Source organism: Myotis davidii, unplaced genomic scaffold (assembly GCF_000327345.1).
Source record: "Myotis davidii unplaced genomic scaffold, ASM32734v1 scaffold478, whole genome shotgun sequence".
In the NCBI taxonomy this organism is placed as follows: Eukaryota; Metazoa; Chordata; class Mammalia; order Chiroptera; family Vespertilionidae; genus Myotis; species Myotis davidii.
The window spans coordinates 750,754-776,609 of record NW_006289570.1 but is presented as its reverse complement, the minus strand read 5'-3'; the positions used below and the strand labels follow the sequence as shown (position 1 = coordinate 776,609).

The following is a 25,856-nucleotide window of genomic DNA, read 5'->3' as shown; positions in this document are numbered from 1 at the left end:
CGGTGTTTACCTATGTCGTCATCTTGGTTTCTCTCTCATGGATATTTCTATCTCTCTCTCCCTCTCCCTGCCTCTCTAAAATCAGTAAAAACATATATTTTAAAATAATAATAATAAAATAAAAGGTAGAAAAAGACCCGACATAAATAAATCCCCAACCCAGAGAAAACTATACACCTTACATGGTGTATCATTTTCCAATTTACAAGCCCCAGGGTGGAGGGATGAATCTTTGCCTCCATTTCTCAAATGAAAAGATTGGGGCTCAGAGAGGCTGAGAGCCTTGCCCAAGGTCACACAGGACGTGGACAACACTCTTCCCAGGACATCCCAGCATATTCGATACCAAAGATGTGTTGAATGAATAAATCAATCCATCAGTGAGATCATCTGGTTCAGAGGTCATCAACACTCTGGCTTATACTGCCCCCTGGTGGCTGCCTTGGGTTGTGTTCTCTAGAAGCAGGTCCTAAGGTAAGACTTGTAAAAATGATTTATTTGGGAATGTTCCTGTGACAAACCAGTAAGGGACAGTCACACACAGGGTAGCCTTTGCTCCATTCCCTAGGGCGCTCTGGGGACGGTGCAGGTCCCCTGTGAGAGGTGACCAGGCCCGAGGCAGGGTGCTGGAGCATTTTTATTATTATTATCACTGACGGAGATATTACAGAGGCATTAAGGAGTGTAAGGAGGTGTTATTTGATTGGCAGCGCTTGGGGGGTGAGGAGGATGCTGGCATACGATGCCCAAGGACCAGGGAAGCTAAACACTATGCAATACCTCACGCAGGGCCACTCAATGAAAAAGTGCCCCACTCCAGATGTCACAAACACCCCAACAGAGGAGCGCTTACCAACTTCCAAGTCCCCGTTTGACAGTTTGGGGAATGGAGGCCCAGAGAGGGACAGTGACTTGCCCAAGGCAACACAGCAAAGACAAGACACAAAGCTAGAGACAGGGGCGCTGGTCTTTTCACAGCAGAACCTTGAGTCTTAATTCCTCCTGAAACTTGAAAGAGAGCATTCTCAGCTCCAAGTGCAAAATCCCTTCTGGATTTCTCGTTCGGGGGAGGGAGGGACCCCGTCCTCTCTGGGTGAAGCCGGGAGAAATCAGACTTGAAGACATTAGGAGCCAGTGCCCAGAGCAGATGTGCCAGCGAAGATAAGGGAGCTGGAGCTTTCACCAGACAAATCGCGCCCTGCTCAGTTTAGACATTAAAACGAACTAACTTAATTTCATGCCATATGCAAATCCTCACCAGCTGTCGGCTCTGTAATCACAGGAGACTTAATGTAATAACTAAACAAGAACAAAAACGCAGCCAGTACAGGCTCTGGGCAAGTCCGCTGCCAGCGGGCGGCGTGTTCTGGGAGCCCAGCTAGAGCGGAGCATTCGCGGCGGACAGCTGGCCGCCGGCACGCCTGCCATCGCCTGCACAGGAGCGCCTGCCGGGCCCAGAAATAATGGCTGAGGCCTGTCCGGGCCCTGCGTGCCCTGGGCCTCTGTGGGCCGGGAACATCTCTCTCCAGACCCCAGAGCTTCTTTCCAACTGTCAGGGTTCAGATCTGTCCAGCCATCTGGCCCGAGCGCTCAGAAGTAGCCAGAAGATGTCTCCGGCTCCCTGGCCCCAAAGGGGTGGGGGACGCCGCTCCAGGGGTGAGGAGCGGGGGTGGTCCTCCAACCTGGGGACCCCATGTCTCTCTGGCTGCTCAGGCTAAACATAATAGCAAGGCTTCATCAAATGCTCACCCTGGGCCAGGAGCCCAGCTCACCACCTTCGGGGAATTCTCTGTGTTTCCCAAAGCCTGTCTAGGTTTGGGTTCAGTCCCTCGTTGGGGTTTGCACAGGAGGCAACCAATCCATGTGTCTCTCTCTCATCCACATCAATGTTTCTCTCTCTCTCTCTCTCTCTCTCTCTCTCTCTCGCTCTTTCTCTCTCTGCCTCCATTGTCCTCTCTCTCTAAAATCAAGAAACATATCCTCAGGTGAGAATTAAAAATAAGAATAATAATCAAGGGAAATGTGTAGACTAGCAGAGGTGAAAAGTGAGATCGTTTCTACATGCATTTTTATGGCTGAAAACCAGGAAACTGACCCAGATGATAGCTTCGGAGAAACGTCTTCATGAAGTAAAAGAGGCGGCTTTTCAGTGAATCTCAGAAAAAGAAAAGGAAAAGGTCTGAAACAAGGCGATCGTCTCAGCGTGGGATGCGGGGCCCGGCACTGGGGGCCCTGGCTGGCTGTGCTCCGCGTTCTCCCGCCCCCGCCTCCATGGGAAGCATGTCGCCATGCTGGCATGACACGTGTCCAGCCATGCTCCCCGGGGCCACGGTCCCACTACCGCCTCGGAGCAGCTGGAAGGCTCGAGGTGGAAGAGGAAGGGCCGGGTTCGGAGGCCTTGAAGGAGCCAGCTCCCTCCCCTCCATTTCCAGCTGTTGTCTGTGGAGGAGCCGTGGAGGACCTGAAGGAAGCCAAGACTAGAAATGCTGAAAGCAGCCAGTCACGAAAGACCCACTAGTGAATGAGTCCGTGCACAGGAAATGTCCAGAACAGAGCAATCCATGCAGGCGGGAAATAGACGGGAAAAATCCACGCAGGGGCCGAGGGAGGACGGTGGTGGAGACACGGGGAATGGTTGCAAAAGGGTATGGGGCTTCTCCTGGGGGCGATGAAAATGATTGTGGTGATGGTTTCGCAACTCGGCGAGTGTAGTGACAGCCATCGCATTGTCCACGGGCAATGAATGACTTGTGTGCCGTGCGAATGGTATCTCGAGAAAGCTGTTATTAGCAAACGAAGAAAGTTGCATTGGCTCTAAACTGAGTCCTCAGATTCCTAAGCTCCCCAAAAGCCGCCGCCACCGTCTCTCTGATTAGGGCCGCCCTCCCTTCGGAGAATTTTTTTAAAGAGCGATTTCTCAGCACCTGAAAAAAGGCCCTTTGATGTCTCTCCAAAGCCCTCCTAGGAATTCTTACCTATTTAAGAGAGGGGAGCACCATTAAAAGCTTGGCTTTCTTGGCTAGCCAAGCACCCACGTTAATTTCCTTGTCTGGCGTTACTATGGCAACAGAAAGCGCCACGGAGAGCTTCTGGGGTTCGTCCAAAAGGGACTGCAATCTGGACCCAGGGTGCAGTGCAGCCTCTCTATGCTGCGGCCCCCCGCGCCCTGGCCGCCTGGCCGATGGACCTGCGGGAGGGGCCGCCTGCAGCCCTGGAGCAGGGAAGTCTGAGAAGGTGAGGGAAGGAGGGAGCACAAAGGGCTCCTCGAGGGCTGTGCTCCAGGCAGCCAAGTGGCCACCCTGAGCCCCCCATGGCCACGCAGGTCACATCTTCAGAGGCCGCGATGTTAGAGGGCATCGGGAGCACCTGAGCCAGTCTCCGTGTCTCCGGGACCATTGTTATCAGCAGGAGAAGGCAGTGTCTCTGGCCAGTGAGAGTGACAGGCCCTGAAAGCTTTCATTCACCAGCCAGGGGAAAGGCGGTCAGCCACTGGGCGCCCACTGTTCTCACAGGCACTCACGCCTCAGGCCTGCAGAAGTCATAGGGAAGGACTGAAACCGATCCCAATGCCCATCCGTAGGTAAATGGGAAATAGATTCTCAATGGAATACTACACAGCAGTGTAAAGTTAATGAGCCAGAACTAAGTATATTACCATGGATATCAATCTCTAAACCATAATGCTGCCCTCCCCCACACACCAAAAACTGCAGAAGGATACATAGTGTACATATAACAGGTGAAAACATGCAGAACATTGCTATACATTATTTAGGAATATGTGCATATGGGTAAAAGCAAGAGGCCACTCATGGATAGAATAAGCATCAAATTCAAGGTGGCGGTTACCGCTGGGAGGGAGGGTAGGGAAGGTCATAGGGAAAGGGGTGGTGTTGGTAAGACGATATGGTGTGTGTTTTTTTGACTGGGTGGCAGGTACACAGGTACCCGTTGTATTAGCTGTGCCTTCTGTATGTCTGAAGTATTTCATATAATTCCATAGAAAAATATCTGGCACAGCCGTGCATGGGTATTTTTCCTGTTATTTGTGTCTTCCGTTCGATCTATAATGATCCGTCTTGCTTTTAAGGGCTAGAGTAGTTGGTGGTGATGTAGCAAGAAAAAACAGCAGTTACGTTTTGGGGTGTGTTTTTTTTTTTGAAAGCAAGAAATATCACGTCCGCAAACGACTTGTTCTGAAAACACCACTTAGGTGCATGTCTGAGATCTTAATGGATTGGGGGCTTAATGGAACAAAAAGCCCCCTGTGTGGAACATCCTGAGTCCAGAGCATGAGCCAGCAGCCAGCGGCACCCACACAGGGTCCCCAAAAGTCTGTTTCTTGGAGGTGCCTCAAAACCTGGGCCTGACCCCACTGGGGATCCCTAATAAGGAGGGTCAGCAGCCAGGGAGGAGGGCTGCTGCTAGAGTCGCTTCCTCTGCTGCATTCTTAGGTTGGCGGGTGGGGATGAGGGGGGAATCCGAGCAGGCTGGGAAACAGCGGAGCCTGGGGGTGAAGGGAGCGAGAACCAGGATGGTGTGTTTCCTTGAAGTGAAGTCGAGTCGTTCTGCAGCCCCCACCCCAATGCTAGCCAGCCTGAAGTTGGGGAGTTCTGTGTTTTCTAAGCCTTGGGATCTGCCCCTGCCAGCAAGAAGTGCTTGCAAGCTGTTTCTTAGAGACGCCTCCGGGTTGTTTTGGTTTTGTTTGGTTTTGCATAATGGACACATTTCCCGTCCAGCCACTTTCCAGGTTCTTTGTCAAGTGTCAAGGTAAGCTTTTAGAAAGCGCCTCTGTGGGCCTCGGGGAGGCAATTTCCACCCAACACAGAATCCTTAAGACGGAGAAAAACAACATTTCAATATCGCTTCAGGGACCATATTTTGTGCATTTAGCACAGCTGAATGCAGACAAAAGTCCAGGAAGAAAATTGAGTGTGCTCTCCTGACAATGGGGATTGAACCGGGGAAGTGACGCCAGGTGGGTTACTGCCCCCTGGTGTCCAAAGACGGTGGTGCAGTCATTTGCAGAGTCATTTGTGGCGTTACTTCCTGAGTTCACTGCCATCATTTCCTGCCCATTTTATTTTATTTTTTAAAACATATTTCCTTATTGATTTCAGAGAGGATGGGAGAAGGAGAGATAGAAACATCAATGATGAGAGAGAATCACTGATTGGCTGCCTCCTGCACACCCCCCACCGGGGATTGAGCCCGACACCCAGGTATGTGCCCTTGGCCGGAATCGAACCTGGGACCCCTCAGTCCACAGGCCGACGCTCTATCCACTGAGCCAAACCAGCTAGGGCATTTTATTTTTTTCTTATAGTTATTTTCAGGGACCTTAATGACTTCAGTGTCTTTAAGGCTCATAACATGGCTTTTCTATTGCCAGCTTTCTCTAAATTCCTACAGAAACACAGTCAGGTGAGCAGACTCATGGGCTGGCTTTCTGCCCATTTTCAAAGCATTTACGCAGGGATCTGGCAGCTCTCTGTAGCCGGCAAGTAAACATGCCAACTGTTTAAAAATCTGGAGATTTTGCTGAAAGATCTAGGCCTGACACATCTTTTGAAAAAAAAAATGGAAAATCTGCCAATTTCTGGACTGCATCCTAGCATAATAAATGTGGGCTAGAGCTGAAAAGCTGCTGCCCACTTTGAACAAGACAGGTGCTTTCGCATTGCCACACTCCCCACCTTTCCCTAGTGGCTCACTAATGGTTCTCACATAGCTTCTGGATTTGTTACCATGGCCTAAACTCATTGAAGAGTTTGCACTGGCATCCCAAGAAGGAGTGAAAAAAGGATGGTACCTTTAAAAGTAGATGGTTGCCCTAGCTGGTTTTGCTCAGTGAATAGAGCGTCGGCCTGAGGACTGAAGGGTCCTGGGTTCAATTCCAGGTAAGGGCACATGCCGGGTTGCGGGCTTGATCCCAAGTGGGGAGCATGCAGGAGGCAGCTGATAAGTGATTCCCTCTCATCATTGATGTTTCTATCTCTTTTTCATCTATGTTTCTAACTCTCTATCCCTCTCCCTTCCTCTCTGTAAAAATCAATAAAAATATATTTTAAAAAATAATAAAGGTAGATGATTAATTATATCATCTTATGCCCAGGAGGAGGGGACATAGGTCCACACGCTCCATAATACCCAGTTTAGTGAGGATAAGTGACCTGTGACATAGTAAGTACTGGGCCCTGCGTTTGAACACACAGCTGCCTGACCCCAGAGCCTCACTGCTTTCCACTCCACCAACCACTTCCCGTCATTTAGCTGCTTATACAGCAGGCCCTCCCCTAGGAAACAAGTGCAATAGCAGACACTTGTCACTTCACCCTCACACGAAACCCCGGAGGCTGTCCTGTCATCACATTGTCCCAAACTTGCAAAAAGCAAACTGGGATCAGCAGGTCAACTCGCTGAATGTGCTCAGTTTGCAAGTGGTAAACATGGGGTTTGAAGTGAGGGCTGTGCGACTCCAAAGGTGACACCCCGAAGGGAATGTGTGTTGCAGAGGAGGTCAGATCCTGACGGCAGAGCTGAGCTGTAACACCAAAGCTAGCTCACCAGAGAGGAGTGTTGTCCCATGGGGGCTGCGATGCCCAACTGGGGCTGCCTCTGCTAGGCCACCTCACAGCCTGCTGTCCCACAGTCACCGCGGGGCTGTTTTCACTGCATCGTCTCTCACTTCACCAGGGCCCAAACTGGAGACTCCTGTTAGCACTGGCACCAACGACTATATCGATTGACATAACATCTTTTTTTAAAAATATTTTTTTATTGATTTCAGAGAGGAAGGGAGAGGAGATGAGAGAGAATCATGGATCAGCTGTCTCCTGCACGCCCCCTATTAGGGATTGACCCGGGTCTGTGCCCTGACCGGGAATTGAACCGTGATCTCCTGGTTCATGGGTCAGCTCTGGATCACTGAGCCACACCAGCTGGGTTGACATAACATCTTAATGCTTAGAATTACTGGGCAGGTCCTGGATGTTTCAATATTTGTGAGTTGAGATGGAGGTTTCAGAAAAAATGGAGGTTTCAGCTTCTGCATGAAGGGGAAAAAATCCTCTGTCTCTCTAGGAAGCAAAACAAGCAGCCAGGCCCTCCTCTGGAGGATCCAAATTTAAAAGTCAAGGAGGAAAGGGGAGAGGGTGAGAGAAAGGGGAAAAGCTAATCCTGGTAGCTCAAGGTGGAGGATAAGAACTGGGCTGTGAAGTCAGATTAGCAGGGTGCAGCGGTGCAAGTCATCAGCATCCTCATGTTACACCTAAGGAAACTGAGGCCAGGGGAGAAGCGGGCGGGATTGCGAGTTTCCGAGCTCCCGCACCTGCACCTAGTGTGCCCAAACCCGCATCCCCGCGGCGTTCTCTGCACCTGCTGCTCGCGCAGTCTCCCAGATCCCGCCTCTCCTGTTGTTGATTGGCTACGGCGGGCTCAAGAGCTACGCAGAAACCAGCCAATGGGAGTAGCCCACGGCGAGTCTTTCCCGGGAAGCCGACGTCAACGCGAGAACCCGGAAGTGGGAGGGGCAGGACAGGGAGGGGAGCCAACCCGCGGTGAGGAGCGTGACGGACCGACCAATGGCGAGTCGGAGAGGGCGGAGCCAGAAGGTCGGCGGCGGAGGAGGTCCTACGAGTTCGCGCCGCGGAGCCTTAGAACGCCGGGAAGGAGGCGGTGGTGGTGGTGCCTGGCCGAGGTGCGCGGTGAGGAAGGGGCGAGCCCGAGGGCCTGGGAGGGATGGAGCGGGGAAGGGTGCGGCAGGGCCGAGAGCCCTGGGGTGGGGTAGGGTGGGAGGGCGGTTCGGAAAGCGGCGGCTCCCCAGAATGACCGTAGTCCAGTCCACTTCCCTCTCCGGGCCTCGGTTTCCCCTTCCTGGCGTCGTGGCGGGTGAGAAACGCGCGCCTCCGGGAGCGCACAGCCACCTCCTGGCGCTCAGCCGGGTCCCCGGCGAACTGCAGCCCCGCCGAGGAGCCCGTCGCTCGGGGAGCGGGCGCAGACCACCCGGACGAAGCAGGGACCCACGCCGTCTGCGTCCCCCCATTAGAGCGCGTCCCAAGCCATTTCTGATGTCCCGTTATGGAGCCAGGTTGCTCCCTTAGACTCACAGCCCGAAGCGATCGGAAACCTAATGAGCCCCCTTCATCGTGGAGGCCCAGCACCGGGAGCAGCCGGGGCAGGTGCACAGGCCCTGGGGGCGGATACGGGAGAGGGGAAGCCTCGGGCACCTGCGCCCAGACGCACCTGGGCTCCGTTCCCGGTGCCTCGATGTACTCCCTCCCTGTGGGCCTTCTGGGGGTTGGCCTACCCTGCCTGTGGCCCGTTTCCTTCTGTAAAATGGAGCTGGCTAGCTTTCCTCCTCCAGGGACTGAGGCTTGTGGCCTCGTGCATGGCTAGCGCTCAGCTCCGTGCTCAGCTCCCCATAGTTGCCCAATAAATGCTTATTGTTGGCATCATGGCGCTTGCATCCCTGCCCCAACGCCAGCCCCAACCACGAGCCCCTGGCACAGAGGGCCAGGGGTCACTCGCTCTCGCCCTCACCCTGAGTTCTTTTTGAGATGCTTGGCTGCCCAAACTCTAGGCGGGGACCCCACCGTCTCTGGGGGCGGGCAGGACAGAGAGGGGATTGGCATTGCGGCTAATACCAGGGTAAGGGGGAGAAGTGTGGCCCGCCATTCGGCAGTAAATCAGGCCACAAGACAGTTGTGCTGATGGGAAAGGATGGACCTCAGTAAAAAAAAAATCCTGATTTCTGGGCCTCATCCTCCAGAAATTCTGTTTCTTTGTTATGGGGTGGGGCCACAACATTAGTAACCAAGAAACAGAATTTCCGGAGATAAGGCCCGGAAGTCAGGATTTTAAAAAGATTCCCAGGTGATTCTCATGTGCAGCCAAGGTTGAGAACCACTGTCCTAGAGGCTCAGCACAAAAGGATTTGCGATGGAGGGGGGAGACTTTAGAGCCACAGGGTGCTGAGTTCAAGCCCTAAGGCTGCCACTGGCTCACTGGGTGACTTCGGGTAGGAGACACTTGACCTCTCTGAGCCTGTTTCCTCGTCTGGAGAGGGGGGTGACAGTAGCATCAGCTCCTGTTGTGGATGGCAGGGGGGTATGTGTAGGTCCTTCGTGCTTGGCACACAGCAGGTGCTTAATAAATGCTGGGCAACTGCAGCCTTGCTTTTCAGACTGGCCCCTCCCCATTTATACCCACTCCTTGCTTGCCCCACCCCCTGGTCATAGTGAGTTAAGAAGTGTGGGGTCTCCAAGCCCTCGCAGAGACAGGAACATGTCCTAAACGTATCGGCTCCCCTGCCTCATCTCCTACAACTCTTGGTTCCTTTCAGATCCGGCTCGCTCGCTCTCTCTCCGACGACTGGGTATGTGCAAGGGGCACGCCCCTGAGTCCAGATGACACTCATGCCGATGGCGTCAGTGGTGGCCGTGGCTGAACCAAAATGGGTCCCCATCTGGGGCCGCTTCCTGTGGGTGATGCTGCTGAGCGTGGCACTGGGGTCCCTGCTGGCCCTGCTGCTGCCACTGGGGGCCATGGAGGAGCAGTGTTTGGCCTTGCTCAAAGGCTTCTCCCTGCTCAGAAGCAGGTGGGACCGGGCCCAGCATGCCGTCAGCAGGTGCACCAGCCCATCCACGGAACTCAGCGTCACCTCCAAGGACGCGGCCCTGCTGGTGGTCAATGCCGCGTCCTCCCCAGGTAAGAGAGTGGCCGTCTCCTCGGCTCTTGGTTGTTTGTGTTTTTGGATTGTGCCACGTTTTATTTATCTGTTATCATTTATGTTGTTCACACTTTTAAATTATATTTATTGGGGAAACATTGGTTAATAACATAAACTTCAGGTGTACAATGAATGATACGACATCTGTATATTCGGTTGTGTGCTCCCCACCCACAGTCTGGTCTCTCTTTGTCACCATGTATTTGACCCCCTTCACCCTCTTCGTCCTCCCACCACCCCTGCCCCTTTGGGAACCACCATTCTGTTGTCTGCATGAGTTTTTGTTTATTTGTTGCTTTTTGTTTTATATCCCACATGAGTGAATTTATACAGTTCTTGTCCTTTTCCATCTGATAGTCACTTAGCATGATACTCTCAAGATCCATCCATGCCATGGCAAATGGCAATATTTCATCTTTTTTACAGTTAAGTATGTATTGTATGTATGTACCATATCTTTACCCATTCATCCGTCAATGGACACTTGGGCTGTTTCCATGTCTCGGCTGTTGTGAATAATGAAGCAGTGAACATAGGGCTACAATTATCTTTATGAATAAGTTTTCAAATTTTGGGGGTTGATTCCCAGGAGTGGGATTGCTGGGTCATATGGTAGCTCTATCCATAATTTTTTGAGGACTTTCCATACTGGTTTCCATAGTGGCGGCACCAGCTTATGTTCCCACCAGCAGGAGAGGGTTCCCTCTCCACACCCTCTACAACTCTTTTATTTCTTCTTTTTGGTAATAGCCACTGTTAACAGGTGTGAGATGGTATCTTGTAGTTTTGATTTGTGTTTCCCTTATAACTAGTGATGTTGAGCATCCTTTCATGTATCTGTTGGCTCTCTCATGTCTTCCTTGGAAAAGCGTCTATTCGGGTCCTCTGCCCATGTTTTAATCCAGGTGTTTGTTGTTGTTGAATTGTATGAGTTCTTTATATAGTTTGCATGTTTGCCCCTTATTGGGGGTGTGATTTGTAAATATCGTTCGGTTGGTTGCCTTTTTTTTGTGGTTTCTTTTGCTGTGCAGCTTTTCGGTTTGCTGCAGTACCATTCACTTTATTTGATTTTACTTCCCTTTCCATTGGGGTCAAGTTCACAGAAACCCCTGAGACCAAGGTCTATAAGTTTAGTGCCCATATTTTTGGTATATAAGTGGAACCTCTGTTCTCGAACTTAGTTCCAGAAGGTGCTAGAGAAGCGAGTTGTTCGAAAACCGAATTTTTCCCCATTAGAAATAATGTAAATTGAATTACTCTGTTCCAGATCCCCAAATGATTCCATTTTACCTTTTTTATATACAGTACATATCTAATGGACTGTTTAATCTGTAAATACCTTTCTTAAATTTATCAAATCACCCCCTACTAGCCTTAAACTATACCACTGCCTCCACAATGCTATTACCACCTGCTTCTCATTTATCCAGTTCACAAGTTTTTCTACCTATTCAATTGCCTGGTTGTTGTTTTGTGAGCACTTTCACACATCAGCCCTGTGGATGGCCTCTTTGTGTTTTGAAATTGTGCTAATCATCCATTTCACCAGCAACAAAAGCATTCTCTCCTTCGTTGCTTAAGAGATGGTTTTTGGCATGCTGCGGTATCAGCATGAAAGGGTTGTCAGGTAGGAAACCAAGGCTTTTTCTGTGAACAACTGGTTGGAAACCAAATTATTCGAGATGAGAGACATTCGAGAACTGAGGTTTGACTGTATTTTATTGTTTCAGGTCTTATATTCAAGTCTTTAGTCCACTTCAGTTACGTTTTGTGTGTGGTCTCAGATAGCAGTTTCATTCTTTGGCATGTGGCTTTCTAATCTTCCCAGTGTCATTTATTGAAGAGACTTTCCTTCCCTCCAGTGTATGTTTTGGCTCCTTTTACAAAAATTAGTTGTCCATATATATATATAGGGTGTCCCCCCAAATGCATACACACTTGGCATAATTATAAAGGCAGTGTTTATGAAAACACATTTCATTTTCAAAGTGTAATGGAATCACAAACGTTGTGTGTATATATTTTGGGGGGATACCCTGTATGTGTGGGCTTATTCCTGGACTCTCAATCCGGCTCCATTGGTCTGTGTTTTCCTGCCAGTGCCATGCTGCGTAGATGACGCCCGCTCTGCACTTCTGCCTTGTCCCCAAATTGTTGGGATGCCGGGACTTTCATTTCCCAGCTTCCTTTCCCGGGTTCTGCCAGGGTGTCTGGGGCAGGGGAGACAAGTTTGCGGCCTCACAGCTCAGTCCGCACCCCCCCTCCCCCCGCCCACTCACCCACCCGCAACCCCTGGCAGAGGCTGTGGGGACCACTGTGTTAAGATTTCCCAGCCGCCTCTACCTGGCTTAGCCTAGACGGGGAGCGGGGAAGGGAGATGTCCTTTCCTGGAGGGAACCTGCCCTGCCCCTTACACTGCAGGCTGCACACACTTCTCCATCTCTACCTACCTCACTCGCTGGAGCCACAGTGGACACTGAACTTCGTCTCCGTCCCTGTCCTTCCTCTGTCCCACCTCCCTACTTCCCATCCTCAGATGTTCCTGTGCGTGGATCTTTTAGGTGCATTTGTGTGAGTGGGTGATCCTTTGTTGAGTTACAGTGGTTTTTTTGTACAATGGGGTACAAAATGGAGAAGCAATGGAGTCCTCACTCCCCCTGATACTGACATTACTCTCTCCTGAGGCCCAGAAATCAGGATTTTAAAAAGATTCCCACGTAATTCTAATGTGCAGCCAAGGTTGAGACCCACTGGGATAGATGTTTAGTGTCTACTATGTCCTGTGGGCAGGGCACGGGTATTACGGTGAAGAAGTCAGCCCTGACCTCCCAGCCAGCCTATATAAGCAGACAGGTGACAGGTACAGTGCCACCATGTGGTGATGGGGGAGCGAAGGGGTCACAGGAGCACACCAGGAAGGCTCCCTGGAGGAGGAGGTGCCTAAGCTGAGACCAAGTGTAAGCAGGAGTGACCCAGTGGAACAGTTGTGAGGGGAGAGTGCTCCAGCAGAGACCAGAGGGTAGGAGAGCCTGGGGCACTTGAGGAACTAAAAGAAGCCCGGTGTGTGTGGCTGATACTGATACTGGGTTTCAGGAGGGTGGGGAGTGGGGCGTTGGGGGACAGTGGAAGGAAGACTAGATGTCAAGCAGGTGTGGCTGAAGATTAAAGGAATTAAAGGGCCCAGGAATGGGGAGGCCTAGGGAGCTAGCACCAGTGGGGAGTTATTCCCAGCCTGGCCTAGAGGCAGGGGAGGCACCATCAGATGAACCACCAGAACAGCCAAGAGCTGGAGAAGATGCAGGGAGAGCCCAGTGATGGGAGTTGTGGCCCCAGGATCACAGCCACTCAATATGGCAGTTGGAAGGCAGGGGGCCAGGTGATACCTCCTGGGGTGCAGAGAATGGCTCTGGGGACAAATGGAAAACCACCACATCCATACATGCAGTGGTCCATTACGTGCAGTGGCACTGGGCATGAGCAGCCTGCCTAGAACAACCCCAAGGCCATGTCTTCTCGACAGGTCACCTCTGTCCTTGGCCACTCCCTGCCCTCCCTGATAATGCTCCTTTGGCTCTTCTCTAGCCGCTAGGTTGGAAGCCAAAGCAGCTCTGCACCAAGCCCTGGAAATGAAACGCCAGGGCAAGCGGAAGAAGGCCCACAAGCTCTTCTTGCACGCCCTGAGCATGGACCCAGACTCGGTGGATGCGCTCACCGAGTTTGGCATCTTCTCAGAAGAGGAAAAGGACATCATCCAGGCCGACTACTTGTACACCAGAGCGTTGACCATCTCGCCCTACCACGAGAAAGCGCTGGTCAGCCGGGACCGGACGCTGCCGCTGGTGGAGGAAATCGACCAGAGGTACTTCAGCATCATCGACGACAAAGTGAGGAAGGTCATGTCCATCCCCAAGGGCAACTCCGCGCTGCAGAGGGTCATGGAGGAAACGTACTACCATCACATCTACCACACGGTTGCCATCGAGGGCAACACCCTCACCCTCTCGGAAATCAGGCACATCCTGGAGACCCGCTATGCGGTGCCGGGGAAAAGCCTGGAGGAGCAGAACGAGGTCATTGGCATGCACGCGGCAATGAAGTACGTCAACACCACGTTGGTTTCCCGCATGGGGTCCGTCACCATCAGCGACATACTGGAGATCCACAGGCGCGTGCTGGGTTACGTGGATCCCGTGGAAGCCGGCAGGTTTCGGACAACACAGGTCCTCGTGGGACACCACATCCCTCCCCATCCTCAAGATGTGGAAAAGCAGATGCAAGAGTTCATACAGTGGCTCAACTCCGAGGACGCTATGAACCTGCACCCAGTGGAGTTTGCAGCCTTGGCCCATTATAAACTCGTTTACATCCACCCTTTCATTGACGGCAACGGAAGGACCTCACGCCTGCTGATGAACCTCATCCTAATGCAGGCGGGCTACCCCCCCATCACCATCCGCAAGGAGCAGAGGTCCGAGTACTACCACGTCCTGGAAGTCGCCAATGAAGGCGACGTGAGGCCGTTCATTCGCTTCATTGCCAAGTGTACGGAGACCACCCTGGACACCCTGCTCTTTGCCACAACAGAGTACCCAGTGGCCCTGCCAGAGGCCAAACCCAATCACTCTGGGTTCAAGGAGACGCTACCTGTGAAACCTTAACTCTCTCCATCTTCCCTTGGTGACAGGAGGTTTCCAGGGGGAGAAAAAAAATCAAAACTTAGCATTTCTAGAAACCTTGCCGTCTCCAAAAAACAAGGAAACAGATAAGGAACTCAAACGTTCTTTACCTCCAAATGTTTTTTTTAGTTAAAGAAAATAACTAAGTTATTAAGCCTTGTCTCTAAGATAACTTATATTTCAGCCAAGTTATTTATTTTCTTCTTTTGAGCCAGTAAATGTGTCTGCCATCTGTGCTGGCGGCCCATTCTTGTGGTGGTCCCAGCAGGCATTGGGGCACCAGTGCTCCTTGCATGACCAGACCAGTTCTGGAGCAGAATTTGCACTAAGGTAAGGAGAGGCCAACACTGGGGCGAGGTCCAGAGACATAGGACGAGTCTGCCGGGTCTTCCTCGGAGACTGGCTGGAGGTCAGCACTCCCGGGGAAAACCTGGTCCCATTTTGAGAAATGACTGAAAGCTTGCTTGCTTAGAGATGTTTGCTTCCCTACAAAGATTAGTGTTGTGACCAATTCTTACTGGCAGGGCGAACTTCTGAGATACAAAACAAAAGCAACGAGTGTTGACATTTCTATTTCGGCACCTTGCTTATTTCAGGGAAGAGCCATAGTTTGCAAACTCTAGTGTCAGGGTGTTTTTCCATATTAAGACTATTTTTCCAATTAATAGGGGAATGGCCACCCTGGTGTTTCTGTTGATGTTTCTCTCACTTCATTTGCAGCAACTCAGACCAGATGTTAGTCTGAAAGTTCCCTGGGCTTTCACCAAACAGCTGAATCCTGCTGCCAACCAGGTACTGTGCAGTCGGGCGAGTCTGCCCTCACCCTTCTGAGTTTAACGTCTTCTATTGGTAGATGTTAAATCAGATGCCACATCAACACCAAAAAAGCATCTCGATGGTGAATTAGAGGCACCAGTTTGTGCTAAACCACAAAATCCCTTTGACCACAGCACTTGTTCACCTGCCCCACTTCCCACAGCCCCTGTACGCCCTGCGTCCCCCTGGGGGAAGCAGAATAGATTGCCTTGGAGTGGCCTGACTTGCCTAACAACTATGTTTTATGTCATATGGGCAAGCTGTCATTCTATGAAGTAGAATCTTCTCTTTCAATCACATACGGCCCAGGTGCCAATAAAACTGCTGCTAATTAGTGAGAATGGCCAGAAACCTCTGCTTCCCGTTCCAGGGGCAGAGCCATGATGTCTAACCCTGTGCTGCACTTTGAATGTCGGTGAGGACATAATGTTGTCTTTGATTTGAGGATTCAGATCCTGGTAGTAATGAGGGCACTGCTCTTATGTAGCAGGTGTTTAGTTTATAGTTATTTGTTTAACAAGCACATTCAGAATGGTTTTCTGGAGAATAAGTATAAAGATTATGACATGGCCCCAATGTGATAGTTATTCAGACCTTTATAAAAATATTTTCATACTTGTATGCTGCCATAAGGTATTTCTTAACCTTAAATCTATTGTCATGATTTTATAAGCTCACCAAGGAAGCCTGATGGAAGTGCTTGCTTTTACTATAGAAACTGGCACTTTAGCTATATGTGAAGGATATTATTTTAACAAATAACTGATTCTAATAAAGTATTTTATTGTATTACATAAATGCCTGAGACGACTTTGTTCTTTTTCAAGAAATGGTCCCATTTGTCAGAAGGATGCAGGAGGGATTGTGTCAGGACTTCCGCCCTATTCTTTATGAAGTTTAAAGCTGAAGACACATCACAGCTGAAAAGATTTGTAAGTCAAATACCACAGTCACTTTGACTTAAAAGTTCTACTTACACTTCTGTTAGGTAAAGCAAGGTACACACATTTCAAAACACACCCATATTTGAATGCACAGCAGAATACCATTCTGCGAGAGGTTCTTAAGAGAACTTCAGTTTAATAAACAAAGCTAAATGAGGAAAATTTAAGTCCACACTTGACATGGTATTTAAACAAAACGCAAGGGCTGAAACTCAGTATTTAGACAAAGAACAACACAGTCCACTATTCACTAGGCAAAGAAATGGTCCACAGCAGGTGGCACACAGAATTCCTATAGAAAACAAATGTCAGATATTTTGCTTTGAGGAAACATAAAACAATGGTTGACATATCATTTACAAATACATAATATAAAAACGCACAGCCCCTAAAACAAAAACCCACCAAATATTTTGTAGGTGACTGGCCCTATCCCCACCCCTTTACTAAAATAGGCCATTCTGGTGTATTACTAGCATTTGCCGTTTTGTCTTTTAAAAATTAAAAGAGTGACGGGCATATGGACTATACAGAGTGTAAGAGAAGTGTCTTATAAGAAGGGGCCTGAGTTGGCTGAAACAGTTGGACAAGTGTGTCTCAAAATGGTGTGTCCAAGTTTCACTCCCATTTCTCTTAAAGACAAAAAATACCTTAGAAACTATACCTGGTGCCCAGCCATGGAGTGACTGTTTTCCTGCTGCCACCCTCAATGTGAGGGAACATGTGAAGCCTCTCTGCTCGGACACCCGTTCCCTTTCTGTCTACACCAGGGGAAACCGCGCTGCTTGGGCCCTTCCGTACCCGGGTACAGCTGGGAGATGGTGTCCTCCCGGCCAGCATGAAGTAAGGCATCTCCCTTCTCTGAGTCCCGTTCACTTTCTCAGAAGCAGCTTGGCAAAATCAGCATTGGACATCTTGGGCGCCTCAGTGGCCTCTGAGGTGGTGACCGCTGGCTTCAGGGCAGGGCCATTCTCAGCCTGAGCTCCGGTGGTGCTGGGGCGGTGCAGGGCGCGAGGCAGCAGAGAGAGCTGGGTCCTCCCCTTCCCCCGCCTGGAAGAGCAGACACTGAATGTACCCTTTCCAAGTAAGAACTGGTGGCCCCTGGTTGGTCTGTAGCTGACCCTGGCCAGCATCTGGTTGTCAGGCTGTGTTTAAACACATGGATTCAACTGGCAAAGAGGCCTTTAAATAAATCACAAGTGTAATTGGCCAACACCAGGAAGGGTTGTGCTGCAGGGACATGATCTGGACACCCTGCTCCAGGACTACAGGGGACAGCAGGCCCTGGCTGTCTGTCCTAACGGGAAACCAATCCAGCCGGGTCTGACGGGACAAAGCCTGCACCGGCTAGCATGCAAACACTTACGCTCCATATGTCTGCCGGGGTACGTTGGGGCCACCTGGTCCTTTCCTTGCTTCTGGCTTCTCTGGAACTTTCCTCTGAGGGGGGTTGCTGATGGCCACTTTAATGACATTCTCTTTGATCGTCATGCCATCCATCTTCATGACAGCCTGTGATGCCTGGGATTCACTTTCGTATTCCACGTAGGCCAGGCCCTGAAAGAGGCCTCAGCCAGGTCAGATGCTGGGGAACCAGGACGCAACTTCCTCCCTGAGGCTGGGGGGTCAGGACAGGTACCCCATCAATAGGTGACCTACCCCACCACGGCCATCCTTCGTCTACAGGTTTATTCCCTGCCCGACTCTTCCCACTTCCGTAACTGACTGTAACTTCAATAACCTTTGTAAGGTCAGTACCTCTTGTGGTTGCTCCAACAAAAGAAGAAGACCGACAGGCCAGTGTAAATCCAGCTATCGGATGAGGTGGCCTGGCCCAGGGAGCAGCCCAGGTGTGCCTCATGTCTGTGTGCCCTCCTTATTGCTTACTTTCCCACGTAATGATTAACCTGGATGGGGGCAGTGGGGGAGGGGGCAGAGAAGAAAGGTAATACAAACTCATGTTTAAACAACATGGGTCCACTGCTCAAAATGTGGTGCAAAGAGGATTTAACAAGCAACTAGAGGGGATGGAGGGAGCTGAGGAAATGGCTGGAGGCCGAGTCTGGGCAGGAAGGAGACTGCAGAGGGCAGCCCCTCACCCCAAGGCCCCACAGTCTGGAATTCATGCGAGTGTTTTTAATGCCTTATATTTTTAGTACAACTAGATACAGACTCCAAATGCAAGCAGAGCCTAATGTACCTATCCTTCATGTGTCATTTGTTTCTCAGCAGACAAACTAGGAACCCACTCTAGACCCCAGTGATCTCTGCACAGACGCAGAACTGGCTTCCTTCAAGCCTGGAAGGCGGTGTGCTGACCGTCCACTCCGACACTGACCTTTGGTTTGCCAGCCCGGTTGGTAACCAGCCTGATGTCCTTCACGGTGCCATGAGCCTTACAGATCTCTTCGAGTTCCTCTTTAGTGCAGGAGAAGGGTAGGCCCGAGATAAACAGCTTGTGCTTCTCCAGGGCAGTGCTGTACCTGAACACCTAGGAAGGAAGGAGGGGAACCAACCATTAGAAGCCCCGCCCAGCACACGGGCCACTCTCCGGAGGCCCAGCCGGCAGACAGAGCCGACGCTGGTGCTGGGAATTGCTAACTGGGCATGTCACTGACCACTTCCCTCCTCTACAGAACGGCAACAATGACAGCAGCTATTCTCAGAGTTTGGGTGGGGATCCCCTAAGACAGTGGTTCTCAACCTTCCTAATGCTGCGACCCTTTTAATACAGTTCCTCATGTTGTGGTGACCCCCAACCATAAAATTATTTTCGTTGCTACTTCATAACTAATTTTGCTACTGTTATAAATTGTAAATATCTGATATGCAGGATGTATTTTCATTGTTACAAATTGAACATAAAGCATAGTAATTACAAAAACAATATGTAATTATATATTTGTGTTTTCCGATGGTCTTAGGCGACCGCTGTGAAAGTGTCATTCGACCCCCAAAGAGGTCGCGACCCACAGGTTGAGAACCGCTGCCCTAAGGTAATACATGAAACATTTAGCCCAGTCCCTTGTCACTCCTATGCACTCACTGGACCACCGCCACTATTACAATTCCTCATTTTATGATCATGTATCAGCTAATGCAAGCTCCAAGTGACTGAGCCATGAATCAGACCTTAATTAACCAGCTCAGAACAGTACAGTTATTCCATGTATGTTTGCAATATTAGTTGCTGCACCAAAAAACAGTATTTAGTCAGTCTATAGCAACCCTGCATGAAAGCCACTCTTTTTTCCACAAACATACCTTAAAGTCAGGATTTTTGCTCTTATCCACACAAGGGGAAACGAACATTGGCCTCCCGCCTACATTCTTCCGGTCCAACTGCAGCGCCTGCAGGGCAGACTTCTCCTCCTTGAACTCCACGTAGCAGTAGCCTCGGAAATCGCCCCGGTTGCTGAAGATAGGGCGGACCTCGGCCACTTCCCCACAGGCCTCAAAGAGCGGCTGCAGCTTCATGTCCGGCTCCTCCATGCTGTAGGGCAGGTTGCTGACAAAGACGGTGACGCTGTCCTTGCTGCTGTCGTGGGGCACCTTGGGCACGTCCCTCTTCAGGGCGGTGGCAGCCCTCTCCTTCTGCTTTGAGGGGGCGGTGACGTCTGCAGATGCGCTTTTCCCAAAGAGCCCCATTTCCTCTTCCAGGTCTGGTGCTGCTTCTGCAGCTGCTGGAACGCTGTTCTCAAGCTTCCTGCGCTTGGAAGGCTGCTCTACAGGTTGTCGGGAGAAAAGCAGCAACAATTAACTTTCCTCCCTTCACTGAGCCGGTCCATGTTCGCACTCTTCCCACTGCAGCCAGCCAGGCTGCAGCAGCGGCACGTGACCAACACTCTCCTCCCCGCTGACCTGCAAGCACCACACCTGCCAAGTCTGTCTGGGCCCACAGGCTTGTCCCACCACGTGCTGGACTCTGATGACATGCGATGAGTGGGCTCACTCCAGTAGAAACAGTAAGTCCTCTCTGTCTACTTATAGGAAAGGTCAGGGAGTCTGAAAAGTGCAGCTGGCCAATCCAAGGCCCCTCTCCCTTAAGGCTCAGGTCAGCCAGGATAAGGCTTGGGGACTTGCATTTAAACAAGCACTTAGGTGACTCTCAAGTGTGTGCTTCACATGGCCACACTGGAAAGCTCTACAAAGGGTTTACTATTGTCTTGTGTCCTTCAAGAGAGTTAGACAACATTTTACTCCAACCGGTCTCCCCACTTTCTCCAGAGGTGCAACACTGAAACCCATTGGCATTGGACCCCCACTTCCAGACCCTTCCAAGTTCCCACTGCTTCCTGATGAAGTCTAACCCTGCACACTGTATTCAAGAGCATCCCTGAGTGGGGCCCAGCCAGCTGGCCTGCCTGCTGCTGCAGCCTCACCACCCATGCACCTGGCCTCCAGCATGCATCGGGGCACACACCCAGTCATTTGCTGCTCAGAGAGAAGGCCAGGCTGTTTTGTGCCTCGTGCCGACACCAGCTCTGTCTGGCTTCCCTTCTTTCCCACTCGCGATGCCAAGGTGCACACATCACTCTCATGAACTCTTTCTTGCTGGAGGTGACCCACTCATGTCTTCTTTGACTTCCACCATAATTCACATCTAACCTGCCACAGTCCTGACTGCACACCACTGCAGTCACATGGCATGTTTGCCTTATCTGCTAAACCAGGAACTCTGAGGGGCAATGAGCTACTGTGGTCATTTCTGAAGGCCCCAAAAAGGTGTGCAAGAAAGGTCCACTGAATGATGGCTCCATTCCCATTTCCCTCTGGCTGACAGCTTTGTACCAGGAAAATGAACAGAGTTCCTTAATGTCTGGAGACAATTCTTTACCTTGACTGACTTTGCTGAAATAAATCTGACCCACACCTGCCCATTCCTGAAGTGGCATGGCTGACAGAAACACCGGTTGAAACTCTACCAACTCAAAACCACAGGTGGGGGCAAGAAGGCAGGTGTCTGTGCAGTGGGCTAGGCCAGTGGTTGGGAAACTGCGGCTCACAAGCTACATGCGGCTCTTTGGCCCCTTGAGTGTGGCCATGAAGTTTCAATTGCACTGTACGTGCGTACCCACACGTGGTATTTTGTGGAAGAGCCACACTCAAGGGGCCGCAGTTTGCCAACCACTGGGCTAGGCAATGGTACGGGATACTGCACCCTGGGCAGAAAGAAGGGGAGGTTAACACAAGGGGCAGGGACAGCGTGGGGTGAGGACGGCACCACAGAGGAGGGCAGTGGAGGCAATGGCACAGTGGAGGCAGTAGAGCGCAGGTCCCTTGCAGGGCAGTACCTGGCACAGAGGTAGGCAGAGACAGCAAGGGTGATGGGGTGTCTCGCCAGCACCTGTTCTCAAATGGTTCAAGAAAAAAAGTTCTTTGTACTGTTTTTTGGGGTTTTTTGCAACTTCTCTGGAAGGTTGAGTTGCTCCAAAGCAAAATTTCTGAAAAGCTTTACCTTCTTCGTCGCCGCCCCACTCTTTCTCGGCATCCTCATCTGCTTTGCGCTTCTCTGCGCCTCTGGCTACTTTCTTTTTCAGCGCTTTCTTCTCAGCCCGGGCCCTCTTCCGGTGCTCAGCCTTCTCCTCTTCCTGCTGGGCGAGGGTGGCTTCCTTCTCCGCAGCCTGGAAAAGGGGCATGTGATGCATCACTGGACGCAGCAGTGACATACACTCCACCACCTTGTAATGAGAATGGACGAAAGGGGCCAGGGAGTGGGATTCATACCCAGTGACAGGACGAGATCATGGAAAATGTGCTCACAACCTTCCCTGCCAGGGCTTTTCCGGCCTCTCAGGATTCCTCTCAAATCCACGGTATTTCTCACAATAGCCCCAGTAATTATTCACCAAGCGAAAGAAAAGAACCTAAGAAACTGGGGCCCTAATTAGCTTGGGGGTGTTCATATTCCAACCACTAGGCTAAGAGGCTCTTCCTGTTTTTTCCTCTATTCTAGTAAATTTTAGGGCCAAAATTCCCCTATTACATAAAATAGTATTTACTGCTGGGGCTGAAGTTTAAAACTGTTCTAAAAAATAACAAAAGACTGATTTAAATATTGATTCAACTATGTCATCATAAATACTTTCTAAGCAAAAGACACGTTTTAGAAAGACCTCAAAGGTTCTGACAAAAAATATCGCAAACACGGTCAGAACAGCGATCAGAGGATCCCAAGACTTCAAATAAACAGCATCATTACCTTAATTCTCTGCTCATTGACACGGGCTAATCGAGTTTCGGTTTTCTGGACAGCTATATCCCAATCTTCTAAAGTACCTTGATAGAAAAAGAAGCAAGCTTTCCATTTTGGGGTTTGGGAAGCTTTTCTTAATTTCCCTACCCTCAGGAGAGCTCTCCCCTCAGAGAGTCAGCTCCCCATTTTAAGGTGATTTCACTGAAAGTTTTCGAATTCCAATAGTCCTTCCAAGATGTGATTCAAACATCCCTTCATTTTCAGGAGAGACTTGAAAACCAGAATATGACCTATTACGGGTACTCCCTGGCAAAGATTATGAAAACATTCCAATGTAAAAGGTATAAGACATATTATGACATTTGAGCATCTCAAATGATAAATGTTGAAATGTTTTGTCATGTGTTGTTTGGATGTTCCATTTCAAGTTCTGAGGGATTCCCACCCAAAATCCAGACCACTGCCCAGGGATAAATTCTCTATTTTCCTACTGGACACAATATTGAGGCTCTAAACTTCGCAGGTGATGCACACATTACTCATTTGCCTCTGCTCCTTTGGCATGCATGACATGCTGGAGCAGAGGGTCTCAAGTGGAGTGATCCTGACCCCAGGGATCAACTGGAGTCATTTTTTATTGTCACGACTAGGGGCAGGGAGGTGTGCTGGCAAGTAGTGGGCAGAGAGGCCAGGGATGCTGCTAAAGATGCTAGGATGCACAGGATCCTACAAAGAATTCTGAGAACCCACGCTAGAACTATACAATGCAGGGGCCTCCTTGGATCTGGAGATCTCAGAGGATTCAATCTCATGGGAGCGCCCTGTGACAGTCACGCCACTCACGGGGTAGCCGTGCACAGCCTGTCCTTACAGACTCCAAGCCGGAAGCAGAGCCGAGGGTCCTACCTTCTGTCCTCTCCATGGTGAGCAGCACTTCACAGACGTGCTCTGGGTAGTCACTGGTGCACTGGACGGCCCGGTGCAGAGCCTTCCTGCAGTGCTGGGTGTCGCCGTGTGCCCTGGGGCAGAAAGCAAACAGGCTGCCACCAGGACAGAAGCAGAAGGCACACGAGGAGGGAGGGGCAGCTGCTCACAGGTTAGAGCCACAGGACCAGCAGCTCCGGCTCCAGCACCCTCCACATAAAGCTCTCCTCTGTACCCCAGGTACAGTGTTGGAGCAGAGTAAACACTGTTGGTGTCTGGGTACAATCTAATCTAGTTTTTTCATGGAACACCATTTTCACTTTCTAATGTGGTAAATATTAGAGTCCTAGATAACTCACATAAACAAAAGCTTGCGGGAGGGAGGCTCCTCAAACTTTTAGAGTGCCAACAGGTTCTAAAACCAAAGTTTGAGAACCTCTGACCTGAAGGAAAATTCAACAAGCTTTAATAGTGTCATCTCTGGGGGTGGGATTATAGGAAACTTTCACTTCTATGTTCAAGATCTACTGAAGAACAAAGCTGGTCATATTCTTTATGTCCTCCCCATGTTATCAGTATTACTGGGCATACCTTATTTCTGTAAAATCATTTTAGAGGTTTGTAACAGGTGCACTACAATTGCATTTTCATTTTTTACACAGAAAAGTCTTGAAGAATATACCCAAACAATTAACTAATAGTGGTTACTACTGGGTCCATAATTGTAAATAATTTAGGTTTTTTCCTTCTGTGCTTTCTAGTATTTTATACTTTTTATACAAAACAGATACAGTAAAAATAAATAGCTCCCCAAAAAGTCAAATAAAATATTCATGTCCAAAAATCAAAACCAACCAAAAAAAGAAAAACACACCAAAATTTAAAAGAAACAAATCGCTCTAACAGCCCAGACACAAAATACTATGTGCTAGGTTCTCTAGCCTGGCCCATTAAAGAAAGAGCGATGAAGGCAGGCAGTGGCCCATTGCAAGGAGCAAGCCCAAGCCAGCCGAGGTCAGCCAGGACTAAAGACAAGTTACTCCTGACAACACACCATCACCCCACCCAGGTCGTTACCTTTCCAGGTTGTAATACTCAAGCCACATGTTGGCATACTTGGCGTTTCCTTTGGTCATGATGCTGTCCCAGAGCTCCCGAGCTTTCTGCATGTTATTACACAGTCGAGCCTACGATGCATGACAAGGCCGTTAGGAAAGCACCTGAACCTTATGACACCAACACCCCTTCCAAAACGGACTTCAGACAGACCTGCCTAAAAAGCCATCCCCTAATGATCACTGACATAAATCCCTGACATTCCCTAGGCGCCCTCCATGGTAACAGGCCCAGGCCAACCACGTCAGCCTTTCTGCAGTGACAAGCCTCAAGGTGTCTGCTTAGGCCTCTTGTTGAGAACAAAGAGTGGGAGCCCATGGGCACAACAGTACCGACTAGATGCGCCTTTCTGCAGTGACAAGCCTCAAGGTGTCTGCCTGGGCCTCTTGTTGAGAACAAAGAGTGGGAGCCCGTGGGCACAACAGTACCGACTAGTTGCTTATTTTTTATTTTTATCAAACTTAATAACTATAAGGGGTTAATCTGAGAGGCAGTGTTGAGAAAGAAAGTTTAATCCGGAAGCAAATGCCAGCTCCCCCACTTACTGACTTGGGCAAGTTGCTTCATCTCTCTGAACCTCAGGTGCCTCATCTTGAAAATGGTGACACGAACACCCATCCACACACTGCCCGGTAGGTATTTATTTGGCCTGACTCCCTCGGAGAATAAAATACTGGAATTTTACAATTCTCTGAGCTGGCAATCAGGCAGGTTCCATGCCCTACTCCCCTTGGGGTCCTTGGTCCAATAATAATACTCAACTCATGATACCCTGTGATTATTTGTCAAATCACCTGTCTTCCACACTAGATTAAATCTTACCAGTGCAGGAAACTATGTCTACCTCATTTCCCCAGCACCCAGTCAAGTGCCTGGGCAAACAGTGCCCACCTGATACGCTCTCATGAATGAGACACTGGGCAAGGGAGAGAAGAAGTACATGAGTGAATGCCTGGCATTCAGACTTCGCGGCACATCTTCTTCCTGGGAGCTATTAGTTTCACTAAGATATAAACAAATGTGCACCAAGCTAGGTAAACAGCACAGGTCTCTACAGAGCCTAGACCAGTGGCCGGCAAACTGCGGCTCGTGAGCCACATGCGGCGCTTTAGCCCCTTGAGTTTGGCTCTTCCACAAAATACCATGTGTGGGCGCGCACGTACAGTGCGACTGAAACTTCGTGGTCCATGCGCAGAAGTCGGTATTTTGTGGAAGAGCCACACTCAAGGGGCGAAAGAGCCGCATGTGGCTCGTGAGCCGCAGTTTGCCGACCACTGGCCTAGACCATCAGCTGGGATTCTGACTCAAATTCAGCCACACTAGTAGACAAAGGCCCTTCAAAGGCAGATGAAACCAACAGATTTGACAAAAAACATTTACCTCGATCCTGGCCCAGTTCTGCATGATCATGCAGCTTGGATCCCCACTCTCATTGAAACCTTTAAAAATAGAAT

At 50.1% G+C, this 25,856-nt stretch overlaps 3 protein-coding genes and 1 long non-coding RNA gene across 6 annotated transcripts in view; 2 read left to right on the top strand and 2 right to left on the bottom strand.

The window, feature by feature from the left end:
* LOC102760349 overlaps positions 1-7,472 on the top strand; it is a 12,491-nt gene extending 5,019 nt beyond the window's left edge. The window contains exon 4 of the mRNA XM_006762114.2: positions 7,341-7,472. Coding sequence (XP_006762177.2) covers positions 7,341-7,472 — 132 coding nt within the window. The remainder of the gene's footprint in view (positions 1-7,340) is intronic.
* Positions 7,030-17,950, top strand: FICD (FIC domain containing). 3 transcript variants are annotated; one of them, XM_006762033.2, is made up of 6 exons: positions 7,030-7,699; positions 9,344-9,708; positions 13,313-14,736; positions 15,127-15,198; positions 16,050-16,154; positions 17,853-17,950. In XM_006762033.2, exons 2-3 carry the CDS (start codon positions 9,408-9,410, stop codon positions 14,386-14,388), a joined length of 1,377 nt encoding a protein of 458 aa, XP_006762096.1. In that variant the 5' UTR covers positions 7,030-7,699; positions 9,344-9,407; the 3' UTR covers positions 14,389-14,736; positions 15,127-15,198; positions 16,050-16,154; positions 17,853-17,950. The 3 variants fall into 3 exon arrangements, with proteins under 3 accessions (XP_006762096.1, XP_015418338.1, XP_015418339.1); XM_015562852.1 differs by having other exon boundaries at positions 13,313-15,198; XM_015562853.1 differs by lacking the exon at positions 17,853-17,950 and having other exon boundaries at positions 13,313-15,198; positions 16,050-16,308.
* On the bottom strand, positions 15,146-15,764 carry LOC107182833. Its single transcript, XR_001513585.1, has 2 exons — positions 15,279-15,764; positions 15,146-15,246 (listed from the first exon to the last, which is right to left on the bottom strand). It is a non-coding gene; the product is annotated as an uncharacterized LOC107182833 (long non-coding RNA).
* The window catches only part of SART3 (squamous cell carcinoma antigen recognized by T-cells 3), a 26,689-nt gene continuing 17,098 nt past the window's right edge, over positions 16,266-25,856 (bottom strand). The window contains exons 11-19 of the mRNA XM_006762034.2: positions 25,783-25,841; positions 24,364-24,473; positions 23,269-23,381; positions 22,369-22,445; positions 21,625-21,790; positions 19,431-19,891; positions 18,505-18,657; positions 17,533-17,723; positions 16,266-17,216 (exon numbers count right to left, since the gene is read on the bottom strand). Coding sequence (XP_006762097.1) covers positions 17,039-17,216; positions 17,533-17,723; positions 18,505-18,657; positions 19,431-19,891; positions 21,625-21,790; positions 22,369-22,445; positions 23,269-23,381; positions 24,364-24,473; positions 25,783-25,841 — 1,508 coding nt within the window. The 3' untranslated portion in view covers positions 16,266-17,038. The remainder of the gene's footprint in view (positions 17,217-17,532; positions 17,724-18,504; positions 18,658-19,430; positions 19,892-21,624; positions 21,791-22,368; positions 22,446-23,268; positions 23,382-24,363; positions 24,474-25,782; positions 25,842-25,856) is intronic.

Coding starts and splice junctions, on each gene's coding strand:
- FICD (XM_006762033.2), top strand. CDS start 9,408: ATGACACTCATGCCGATGGCGTCAGTGGTGGCCGTGGCTGAACCAAAA. Junction 9,709..13,312: donor CAATGCCGCGTCCTCCCCAG/GTAAGAGAGTGG, acceptor GCTCTTCTCTAG/CCGCTAGGTTGGAAGCCAAA.